This window comes from Amphiura filiformis, chromosome 15 (genome assembly GCF_039555335.1).
Source record: "Amphiura filiformis chromosome 15, Afil_fr2py, whole genome shotgun sequence".
Lineage (NCBI taxonomy): Eukaryota > Metazoa > Echinodermata > Ophiuroidea > Amphilepidida > Amphiuridae > Amphiura > Amphiura filiformis.
In genome coordinates, this window is record NC_092642.1 from 47,511,761 (window position 1) to 47,524,394 (window position 12,634).

A 12,634-nucleotide genomic window follows, 5' to 3' on the forward strand; every position below is an offset into this window, starting at 1 on the left:
TTGTTGTTATGGCAAATGTCGTATTTTGGTTTATAATATTCAAAATATGTGTTTTATTTCTCTTAAACTGCGGTATAAACGCATAAAATCGTCAATTACTTACAACTTGATTTCTGCAATTGGTTCGTTAATTTCAGCAGCGTTGGTTCATAAACATACGCTGCAACTTTAACAGGGAAATGTGGGATGGAAATTGTGTTCAGTCGCTTTTCCTGCATTGATTTGAATCACATTTTCCGTAGTATTTTCGATAAATACGCGCCTGAAGATGCGTACATTTGTAAAGCGCATGTACTGTTTCTGTTTCTCTAAAATTCTCTATGTAAAGTATTAGGCGTCACGTCGTATTTTACAGTAATTCCAAAAAACAAAAAAAAACCAACAACAACATAATATCGACCGAACGAACCATTAGAGAATGAATTTGGAGAAAAACTTCTGATAATTACAAACACTCGCTGAGCAGCAAGACCTTCCCTCTAAGCTTTTAATCCGATAAGCTGATTATCTATTTGTTTTCATGAATTGGAAGACATTTTTTGATGTATTACTGAGCTCAATCATCTGAAATTACTGGAGCGTGAGCCACCCAGGCTGGTGGCGCAGCATAGTATTTTATTAACAGAAGGTTTGCTCCAAATTCATTTCCTAATGCGACCGACCGACCAGGTACCTAACGGGCAAGTCAACTACATGTACTTTGTTTTTAGCCTATAGGTTATTTTATGGCAATGTTTGTATCGCGGTATGGGCCTACCGGCGTCGCGCATTGGGTGTAATATTTTTTAAAGGGGGTCATTTGGGTATAAACTTCAAAAAAGGGTCATCGGGTAGAAAGTTTTGAAAAGAAATGAAGCAAAATTCTATTTCTCGTTCAAAATTTCCAAAATTTGCGATACAAATTTGCTGAAATAAGAGACTTAAATTGTACAACTTTGGGTGGGTATTCTGGGCGGGTAGGCCTATTGATAATCATTTTCGCACTTATTAAATGCAGGTCGCATGTTAATTACTAATTAGCCGCTATATAGAATTGTCATGAATACCCTATGATTAAAAGTCGGTCATATTGGAAGTCATATTCATATTAAATGATATCAAACTTTTCACAAGTGTATCAATTATCACTCTGATATGATATTACATAATCAACTTAATAGTCTTGACACGTCGAGTTTATAGGCTTTCCTTGACCCTTGGTAAAAACCCATGCCGCCCATTCGGTGGTAGGCCTATACATGATATAGTCCTGATAGTGCGCAGTCCGAGACATCGGCAGTCAAGGACGACAGCTCAGTGGAAGAACTTCTTTCTGTGGGTCCTCCATTGCATCTATACATGTGCTTGTTTAACACATCATTTATTTGAACTATAATATCATCTAATATTCTGGATATTGTTCTATTTTCTTGCAGCACAAACACCTGACAATTCAATATGTTTAAGCTGGAGAATGGTGGTGTAGGCCTAAGTCCATACGGGTCGCGTCGACCAATCAACGAAATGATGTCACAATATAATCCATTCAGCGCGAATAGTATCATTGGTATCGATGCCCCTGCGCCTCTACAGAGTGTATCGCCTGTAACAGGACCGACCATCTCGCCACCAATGGCTACATCGCCCGTATCCGATGAATCGGCCAGATACCATGCAGGTACTACTGCAGCAGACCATGCCATAACTAGCGGGTTAGCTCAGACCAAACTTAGTGAACCCGTCGACATGGATAACCCCACCACAACAGAAATCACCGTAACCACACTTAAACCTTGCCAAACTCCCGTGTCGGTTCATGAAGATGATAAAGACGGGAATAATACAGATGATGAGGATGATCTTCAAGGAAAGAAAAAAGGTAAGAATAAGATACTCAATACACATGATACAAAGCTACAAGAACTTACGTCACGTCTCCACCATGGGATTTGTGTTATCATGAAATGTGAGAAGTCTTTACCTTTCTGTTATGGTTATATTATGTTGCATGCACATGTGTCATGTGTGTGTGCTGAGGATACATTTCCATGTATGATCACGATGAATTCTAGACAACAGGTTGGAATGGGCTGTTCGGCTGTTCCAGTTGAAATCCATACAGCCCTTTACAGTCACCCATTCAAGTAACCCCATCTGAAATTCATACTTCCATAGGGGTGTACGGATTGCAACTGAAATATTTATACCCATGATCACTCGGTCGAACTTCTACATGTTCTAGAGATGAAACCCATACTAAATACAGTGATATACATTTCCAATGACCAGATTTGTAAGTTAATGTACTGCTTTAGGTTCAGGTTCAAGTTTTGAAATTTTGATGTGTCCAAAATGAGAATTAGGCTACATACAAATCTTACAATATAAACCATGCATGCAGGGAAGTGCCAATGGTAGAACGGAAGATTTTAATGAGAAATGGCAAACAATATTCGCTCTTTGTCACCAAGAAAAAAACTTATATTCCCGTATACTCTTGCCCAAAACGACCAAAATTTGTTTCTATGGTTCTCTATATTCCTTTACTCTAGATAGGCCTATTCCCACACTATTAAAAGTCAAATGGTAGGAACACAGACTCTAGAAAGAATTTTACACAATATTGAGCAATTTGGCAGCCAAAAATAGCACCAAACGACGCAGACTGGTTCCCAACTCAGCAGGGTTACGTCTATTTACGATCAATGATGATGTTTTAATGGTGCCTGTAACCATGGCAACATAAAATCTACTGGAGCTATAGGGAGTGGTACCTGTACAAAGTTCACCTTCATCATTTAATACTTTATGTTGAGGCGAAATATTTCATAATGATTAGTGATGAATCTGATGATGTAACCATTCATGATATTATTATCATGACTCGTGTAAATATTGAAATTTATCCAAAATTTATATATTATTTTAATATGTGTTTGCCCACAACACAACCACACATTTTAACCTTAGCTGCCAAGTATTTTACCTCGTCAAAAAAACAGGTTAAGTTTTGCCTGTGCGAATTATGTTAAGTTTTGCCTAGATGCGAATTATGTTAAGTTTTGCCTATGCGAAATATGTTTAAGTTTTGCCTATGCGAATTTTGTATGTTTTGCCCGTGTGCGAAATAGCAAGCACATGGACATGATGGACAAGAGCAACATCATCAACAGTAAAGAAAGCAACAACAACTTGACAGCAACAGCAACAACAACACATGAACTAGTCAACAACAAATTATCCTCAACCAAAACAGCGTAAATGAAAACTACAACAATAATCAATGACGTAGTCTACAAGTGCCCCCCCAAAAAAAAAAAAATTGAAAGAGGAAATCAGAGAAATAAACGAAAGAAAAAAGTGGAAGAGAAAAAAAGAAAGAAGCGTCCATAAATTGTCCGGTGCATCTTCTGAGTAGCCCGTTTCACACACCTTATTCATGGGCTAAAATAGTGTAAATTATTAAAAATTACCTGGTATAGGCCTACCCGGACAAAATGATGCACATCTGGAATTTTACACTCCACCCACCCTTACCAAAACCGAGACGAAACCTTTATTTTGCTCCACCCCCCAGACGTCTTGAAACAAATTAATGGGGCAATAAAATGGCTGCTTGAAAGTGTATCTGAGTCTGTGCAAGAGTATCTGCGAATCAGCTTCTCTGTACTTTTTGTGCAAGTTATCCAATTTGTTATTGTCTCTGTCATTTTATATGAAATTGTTTAAAAATATGGGCCTTTATGTAAACTAGTATTTCTTCTATAGAGTAGAGTGCATATTGCCGAATACGGTATTTCTACATGGTAGCAAACGGATGCAGCATGCAAATCAACAATTTTTAGTTGCAGCTCTTTTTCAGCAGTTGTTCAGACAAGGTTTTTTGACACTCGAAAATTTGGCTCTATTTTAGTATCAGCAATATTAAATGTGAAATTATGTGTTACAGGGTGTGTAGGGTGTTTTGTTTCAAAATTATTCAGCAGCAGTCTTGGTTTACAATGGTTTATGATACATGTGTGCATCGGTCTACCACGTGTCATAGCGCCCTCGAATATGCTTTTTTGTCTGATACAATAATAAAAATTCCCTTTAAAAGGGAAAGCCAGCCTCAATATAGAAGAGGTCTTGTAATTAGTTTTGGTCACCGTGAAAGGCATTTTTAGGATCACGCTTTATAATACATTCATGTTATAGTGTAGTATGGTATGTCAAGAAAACAGCTCCCGTAGGATTAGAGTGCTAAAATTGATTTTTTTGCAGTTCTGGGTTCTAAAGGGTCAAAACTATCAGAAATTGACGGGGTTCAAATTTTCCCGACCCCCGCCCACTTTCTGGGGGGTCATCCATTTTGGGACCCCAAAAACAACATTTTAGCCAGTTAAGAACCAATTTTCATAAAACTAAAGTTGTTTTGTAGGATTTGATATACCGTATTCTGAGTTGATTTATTACACTTTTAAAGTAGTCAGAAGTGTCTGTTTCTGACTTTCGGAGCAGTAGCTAGGGTCTCTATGCAGCTGGAACCCCCAGACCCCCCGCCCGGACTGGCCCATGTCCCTTTTTCAGTCATCATTGCATTTCTCGGCCTAATCCTCTTTTTCTTGACCAATGTAAGAACAACTTTTACCAATATTTGATCATTTCTGGGGCATCCAGTGACAATTAACCTGTTACTGTAGGTGCAGAACATTATGAAGGCCATTTCCTGTTGTTCTCTTCTGATTCTGCAAAAGCAAGGGTTGAGATATGTCATTGATTCCCGTTTCCTGGGGTACAAGCTGTACAGCTGATGAATCAACCACTTGTTATACCAGAGAAACTTTCCTGGCGGGCACCTCTGATATTTGAAATGAACATGCTGCAAGAGCCCATCACCAAACCACTCCACTTAGATTTGAAACCTACAGGATAGGAAAGCGAAACAATCTTGAACTCAAGACTTCACTCACACCTGGGCTCTCACAAAATGCCTTGCAACTGATCATGCTGATGATAACTAGGAGGCCACCTCAACCGAACCTCCGCTGGCAGACAACCAGATCCAGGACAGTGAAGATAGAGACGCTAAGTCATGATAAGTCTTCATAGGGTAGGGGACAACATCAACTGAACGGCAGCTGGCAAGCGAACAGACACAGGACAGTGAAGAGAATAGCCATGATGAGTCTTCAAAGGATATGAATCAAAATAACGCTATTCTGTCAATCAAAGAACAAATACGTAAATCAGAGAAGTTGGCAAGAAGATGTGATGACAACTTGGGCTGCTACTAAATCACTACTGCTATCACAGTCCTCCGAAAGTTGCACTCGTACAAACACTCCACTGCTTAAAACCTCGCCAACAGACTACGTAGGACCCTCTATACCGCTCTGCAGTTTACCCAGGGAATATCTGCCACTGTCGTCGGCCCTCACAGAAAGACACTGATGACACTAGAACTTGACCTTTACTTCCGTGCTTTGAAGATTCAGCAGTCAGTTGGAAACACTAATTGGATCCTAAGAGCGGGAGGTCTCCACATTGCATTTTATGCCTTTCACGCTCTTGGTAAAACAATTGATGGATGTGGCCTTGACACATGTGCTATTGAAAGTGGTGCATACACATCAGCAGCTCTTCGTGGGATCTTCGTTGGCAAAGCTTACAAGCAAGCCCTTGATTACCACGTGCCACATCATTACCAGCCTTGCGATTATGATGTTGCGTTTTGATGCCATCTTATCGACACTTCCAAAAGGTCCAGTTCGTATCCAGTGCAGTGATCTCAAGAGCAAACTCCACAAACGTAACCCACAGACGGTAGAGATCTTTGGAGAAATCCAATCCTGGTACTCAAGAAATGTCAAGCCACTGGAACATGAAAACGACATTGGCAAATTCGCTCAGTTCTTGATCCAGTATCTTCACCAGGTAGAGAGTGTTCTTCGTCTCATCAGCTCTTGTCGTTCAGGTGACTCGGAGGGCTACTTGTCATCATTAGAGAGCCTTATCCAATATTTCTTCGCTCATGACCTCATTAGCTATGCCCGTCTGATGCTTTTTGGTTAGGACAGGGGGTTAATATATATATAGACCATCTGGCCTTCCGAGAAACTCCTCATTCAATGTTTGTGTTTAATTGTTGTGCTGTTATATTTTATATAAGAATGAAATAAAGATGAATGAATAAATGAATGAATGCCTGTCCATCTTGTTCAAATGAATGCTCTTGAAAAAGATGACACAGAAATATGGAATTCACTGAAATCTGGTGAATTTGTAGTGGCAAGATCAAAGAAACACTTCACCCGCTTCTTCACTGATCAAGCCCTCGAGCAGGAAATCAAGAAGCTAAAGGGACATGGTGGGTTGGTTGGACTCAGTAGAGATGAAGCCGGTCTGGACCGACTAGTCACTTCCTTTCTTCATCTTGCCGGTCTAGTGAATCGATACCTCAAAAGCTTTTGTAAGGACTGGACATTATCAGCTCTCAGGAGAGATTGCAGTCAGGTCAAGAGCAAATGCTGTGAAGCTACGTCACTTGATTTAGTTGCACTATGGAGACAATCTGTTCAAAGAGAAAACACCATTACAGAGTCTGGTTTCATCAGCGCTTGTGTCAGATGAGGCAAATAATGATATTCTCAATTTGCACAGAAGGGCCAGAATCGCGTTGAGGAGTTCATTTCTGAACATTTGATCTATACATCAAGAATCTCGGTGTGGGACAAAATAAAGAAGCTTAAGTTGCAGACCTTTTCGAAAAGGAAAGTGCGTATTAGAGATAAGGTCATGAAGTTGCGTGAGGAACATGAGTTACTTGGAAGATATCTAATAATCCAAGACAGCCGACCAAGTTTAGTTCCTACACTTGAGGAAACAATCGGCGAGTATGAGATGTCAAGGGTTCCCCGCTCGATGTGTGCTGTTGATGGAACCATGTACATCCCCACAGACAAAGCCAGTGTGATGCACGCTGTTGAAAATGCCATTGAAATTGTCTCACAGCCTGACCTGATGCAGAAAAATCCTTCAGTTGCCCCACAGCCTGACCTGATGCAAGAAGATGCTCCAGTTGCCCCACAGCCTGACCTGATGCAGGAAGATCCTCCAGTTGCCCCACAGCCTGGCCTGATGCAGGAAGATCCTCCAGTTGCCCCACAGCCTGACCTGATGCAGGAAGATCCTCCAGTTGCCCCACAGCCTGGCCTGATGCAGGAAGATCTTCCAATTGCCCCACAGCCTGGCCTGATGCAGGAAGATCCTCCAGTTGCCCCACAGCCTGGCCTGATGCAGGAAGATCCTCCAGTTGCCCCACAGCCTGACCTGATGCAGGAAGATCCTCCAGTTGCCCCACAGCCTGGCCTGATGCAGGAAGATCCTTTAGTTGTTCCCACACAACCTGACCTGATGCAGGAAGATCCTTCAGATGTCCCACAGCCTAAAGTTCTAATAGTTGATACCATGGCTGTGCTTTAGAGTATGAAGAAAACACCAACCATGCTGAAACTGTCGGATTTTCAGAATGCATTCAATTAACGCATTGAAAAGATGATGGAAGGCTATGATGAGGGTCGAGTTGTGTTTGATCGATACATGAATCAGTCATTAAAGAATAAGACTCGACAGAAGAGAGCAACTATCGGTAGAATACGAAATCCATCCAGAAATGAGTCTCACCATGTCCATCAAGGAACTCTTCTCTGCATCATCGACCAAGAAGAAGCTGACATTGTGTGTTAGGCCAGGGACTGCTTAAATATTTCTCAAGTGACAGTTCTTTCCTGTTGGTTGTTGTATATGATACCTTGCACCCCTCTATGCAAATGCTATCAGGGATGATGTTACAGATGATGCAATGGATGATACAGATGATACTTCATGATGAATAGATCTAATTGATTGAACTAACTTGACTGGATGCCCGGGGGGGCACTCGAATATGAAAGTGACGTACCTGTGCCCACCAGCGTACGAAACTAGGGGTCTATTTTCAGGGAAAAGGGGGTCATTCGGTGTTGGCAATGTCAAAAATGGGGTGATTTTGTATGGGAGCGCCCGAAATTTCACATCATTGATAATCAAAATTAGCCTTTTACCCAATTTTACAGTACAAAATATACAAAACTCATTTATTTTGCTCAAAATGCGCGGAAAAAAAAGCACGCCAAAATTTTAATTTTGAGTAATAATTGTTCAAAAAGGGGTCATTCAATGTAGGCTACTGAAAAAACGGGGTCATTGGATGTAGGATTGGCCAAAAATACCGGGGTCTTTTCATGGGCACATGACGTATGTCACCATTTGGGAGCGCCCCCCAGGACTGGATGACTGCTTAGAATAGATCACCCTAAACGTTTGAAATTAAACAATAGCTGTCAACCAGAACTGTCTCTTACAAAAAATGCTATATATAACTTGAGAATACTAAGAAACCAACAACATGACTTTGTGCATTGGACCATTAGCATGATTAGTGACATACATAGCTGTAGGGGGGGTCCAATGATGAGGAGGGACCATATAAATTAATAAAAGACACATCAAGTGTCTTAGAAAGTATAGTAAATATATTCAGTATACCTTAAAAGATACAAAAAAGTTTCAAATATTATTCAAAATTTGTTAAGAAATGGCAGAAATGTGCCAAAATAGGTTAAGGGGCCTAAAATGAGGTGTGTGTGAAAATTTGAACCCCATCATTTTCTGATAGTTTGGTCCCTATAGAAGCCAAATCACCAAAAAAATCAATTTTAGCAAACAAGTCCTACGGGAATACATACCATACCGCACTATTACATGACAGTCCACCAAACCATCAACGATGAGAACATGTACACTGAAACAGCAAATAACAATAACTCCTAATCTCCTATACCAGATAATAAATGGCATTTGTTTGCTGCACCACACTCTCTTAAATAGAAAGATTGGGGTGAGGGAAAATCCAAATTAAGATTGAGAAATCAGTTTTAAAAATTGAAAATTCAAACTAAATTCCATTGCATTTTCAATCTAATTTTAGACTTTTCCCTCAACACAATCTTTAAGTTTGATTTTTCAATCTTTGGTTTTATGAGAGCAGATCCTGGCTGCATACAATCTGTATCACCATGATCTGAGACAAGTAAAACCTAATACCATGATCATGACGATATTATAAATTATGAACTTTTAAAAGAATGTAAAGAAATAAGTCTCAAGGTTTCATGACAACAAAAATAATCCTAAATTCCTGTGCCTTTTGTTAGCATAAAAAGAACCTTATTCGATGTTCTCTTTATCATGTTTATAGTGTTTAGACAAAATTACGTTACTATGTTTTCTTGTAGGTGTGCCATTTTTAGTGCCATGAGTTAGACATACAATATTTATTGACACGTTGTCTTTTAGTTAAGGTTATACGAGGTATTGTTGGTCGAAGCAGCCAAAAAATAAAATCGATTTTCATTATCTGAATCAATATATATTATTGAAAAATAACACTTTGGTGTTTTGCAAAAGTTCACAAATCATATACTTTGAAAACCTGCTTAATTTATTGTTGTTAATGAGTTATGTACGATTTATAAAAGTGTTGTTGTTTCAGCCCTCTTTACAACATAACTCAAGAACCACAGGACCTACAAAAGTATATCTGTGATATTTGAATTCTTCTACACGCTCGCTATGAATTGAGCAATGCAATTTTTTCTAAAGCTCACTACCATTCGCAAGATGCTGTGAACTACGTTGTTTTTGTTGCTGCTTCGACCAACAATACATCGTATGGATTGACTTCAATGAATCGGCATGGAGTTATTCGAGTTCTTCAACTACAGACTGTCTACTGGTCACAGACCCTAGAAAAAAGTGCTGCCATCGGGTGTGACGTTGTTTTGGTGTCCATAGTTTTGTCTTTGATGGATATTGCTTCTCAAGACCACCAACCTCAAAAATAAGTTTACTGGACCTCTACCAGCATTGAGCATTTTGAGATATGGTGGATCAAAGTTCATACAGCTGTCAAAATTCAAACTGCTCAAAATGCGCTGGTGAAAAGTTCACCAAATTATTCCTGTTGTCATGGCGATCCAGAAAAAGTATACTTGTACCTTTCTGTAACATTCCCTTCTGGAATTATAAGCAGAAAGGTCAAGGGTCACCATTTGACCTCCACAGGGGTCAAAACCTGAACAATACTCCGATTTTTATGAAAATAGTCTCAAATTTTTCATCTCCTATAAACAATTAAAAAAAAGAATAGTTTGCATTAGCTAGGATATTTCGTTACCATGGTAACGTGGTGACAAAGGTCAATGTGCATTGAATTACGTTTTAATTTGCTGCATGGATTTTCTATGATGAACACTTTGAGACTATTTTGGTGAAGATCGGAGCATTTTTCAGGTTTGGACCCCTGTGGGGGTCAAATCGTGTCCTTTGACCTTTTTGCTTATCACTCCAGAAGAGTATGTCACAGATAGGTAAAAGTATACATTTTCTGGATCGCCATGAGACAAGACCGGGAACTTTTCAATAGCGCATTTGAGCAGTTTGAATTTTGACCTCTGTGTGATCTTTGACCCGCCATATCTCAAAATGCTCAATGCTGACAGAGGTCCAGTAAACTTATTTTTGAAGTTGGTAAGCTTGAGAAGCGATACCCATCAAAAACAAAACTTTATGCAGTGGCGTAGGTGGGATTTTTTCCAGGGGGGGGGCAAGCCTGTATGGGGCGGGGCCCAAATCCACCAAACAAAAATTTTGCCGCCCCTTCCTCAAAAAAGTTGACCCAATTTTTTTTCCGGTGGTTTGAAAAAGTGAAGAGCAAAAAAAAAATTATTATAGGCGCTAGCGCCCTAAAAGCAACACATGACATTTTGATATATAGGCCCTCTCTCCTCCCTTTTTTTCCTCTCTCTCTCCTTTTTACTCTTTTTTCCTTGCGCTAGGGGGCGGGCGCCCAAATAGCGCTAGGGGCGGGGGCCCAAACAGGCAATTTTTGCCAGGGGGGAAATTGTCCCCCTGCCCCCCGGCAGCTACGCCACTGACTATATGGACACCAAAACAAGCTTCTGTGCATGGCAACTTTGCGTTTGGCAGCCGGACTATATACCTTTGAATTGCAGCACTGGTCAGGTGCGGTAACCAGTGGCGTAACTGAAAAAGCCAATATTTTCATAAGTCTTGCGGTCCTTGAATTATGCCAATAATGCATGAAAAATAAAGTTTTGAGCCCTCTCGAGAAAAATTATTCAAATGGGTTGGAAATCATGGAAATGACAACCCCTAAATCAAACCCTGGGATCTCCTTTATAAATAGAACCCATACCACTCCTCTTGTGTATCAGCTTTATTTGCCTCAATATTTTAGTGCAAACACCGCTTGGTCACGGTACCTTCCGACATGCCTTGAGAAGTATTAATATCCACTCATCAGCTATAGTGAGGCCCGTTGAGGCCTTATTACGTGTTATACTTAAAAATACATATTAAGACCTTGACTTTGAGCGAAATTGAGGTCAACTCGAACTATTGGTGAACTTCACCTGGCTATAGAAAAGTGACATCTTCTGTTCTTTCGATATGACAAATCGAATCACGGCAAGCCACTTTGTCCTTACCTGTGCGCAATGCAAAATAACTGTCGCCAACCACAAGTCATAAAAATCATAAATTGTATTTTCCATTTTTGGCACAAAGAATAATATTTTGTGAATTTGTTAGTATTCTTTTGTTTACCTATTCGTAATAAGTTGGCTTGTCTCGAATGGTTACAAAACTATTTTATTTTGATCTCAATTTGGAGAGTGATGGGAAAATGCGTGGATCCTCTGATTCAACGGTAGCTCGTAAAGGCTCAAATTTAAGACCTTAAGAAAACTTTTGAATCCCAATACTTTTTGCATGGATTTAGACACATATCACGCAAAGTAGCCCGACATTAAAAGATCTAATACTAAAATTGAAATGTTATATTTCACGTTGGTGCGCGCGTCAAAGTAGACTTGTTATAGGTTTGAAATGTAAAAACAAATAAATAAAATAATGGAAAACACCAGTCCAACTTTATCTTTTTATCTGGTAATTTGATCACCACAACTCCAACATGCAACAATAGGCTTTACAGAGCAAAGCAGAAGGAATATTTTGGACAAAATATATTATTTTGATGTCACCTTTTTCAAAGAAACATAATTTTCTAACTTGTTTGATTCTTCGTGTAAATTGTTACTCGCCAAACTGTAGCGTCATTTATTGTCGCATATGAACATAGGGAGGTGATCTCTCAAATATGACTACTCATGAGTAAGATTCTCATCAGCTTACTCTCAAAAATGTATTTTGGAGTCTCAAAGATTTATTTTATTTTTAGTTTTTAGTTTAGTCACAAAACTTTAAAAGGATATACAAATATAAAGGATTTACAAATAATTATAAGTACTTTAGAGTAAAAGTCCTTCACATATAAATTTGTAACCTGTCAAAGTTTTAAGGTATTTTTAATTTTTAAATTTAATTGTTTTTTTTTAATATCCGAAAGTGTTGTCCGTGAAAGACCATACACCATGTTTTACATTTTGTCGACACAAAGCCCAATGTTTTGGCATAAATTTCGATTGCAACCATAAGTGGCAATGTGTCGACAAAATGTAAAACGTGGTGTATGGTCTTTCACGGAAAACAC

At 39.3% G+C, this 12,634-nt stretch overlaps 1 protein-coding gene across 1 annotated transcript in view; it reads left to right on the forward strand.

Annotated features, from left to right (window-relative positions):
* Nucleotides 1-1,632: 1,632 nt before the first annotated feature.
* Nucleotides 1,633-12,634, forward strand: part of LOC140171744 (pituitary homeobox x-like) — a 34,464-nt gene continuing 23,462 nt past the window's right edge. The window contains exon 1 of the mRNA XM_072195064.1: nucleotides 1,633-1,858. Within this exon, the coding sequence (XP_072051165.1) occupies nucleotides 1,726-1,858 (133 nt within the window). The 5' untranslated portion in view covers nucleotides 1,633-1,725. The remainder of the gene's footprint in view (nucleotides 1,859-12,634) is intronic.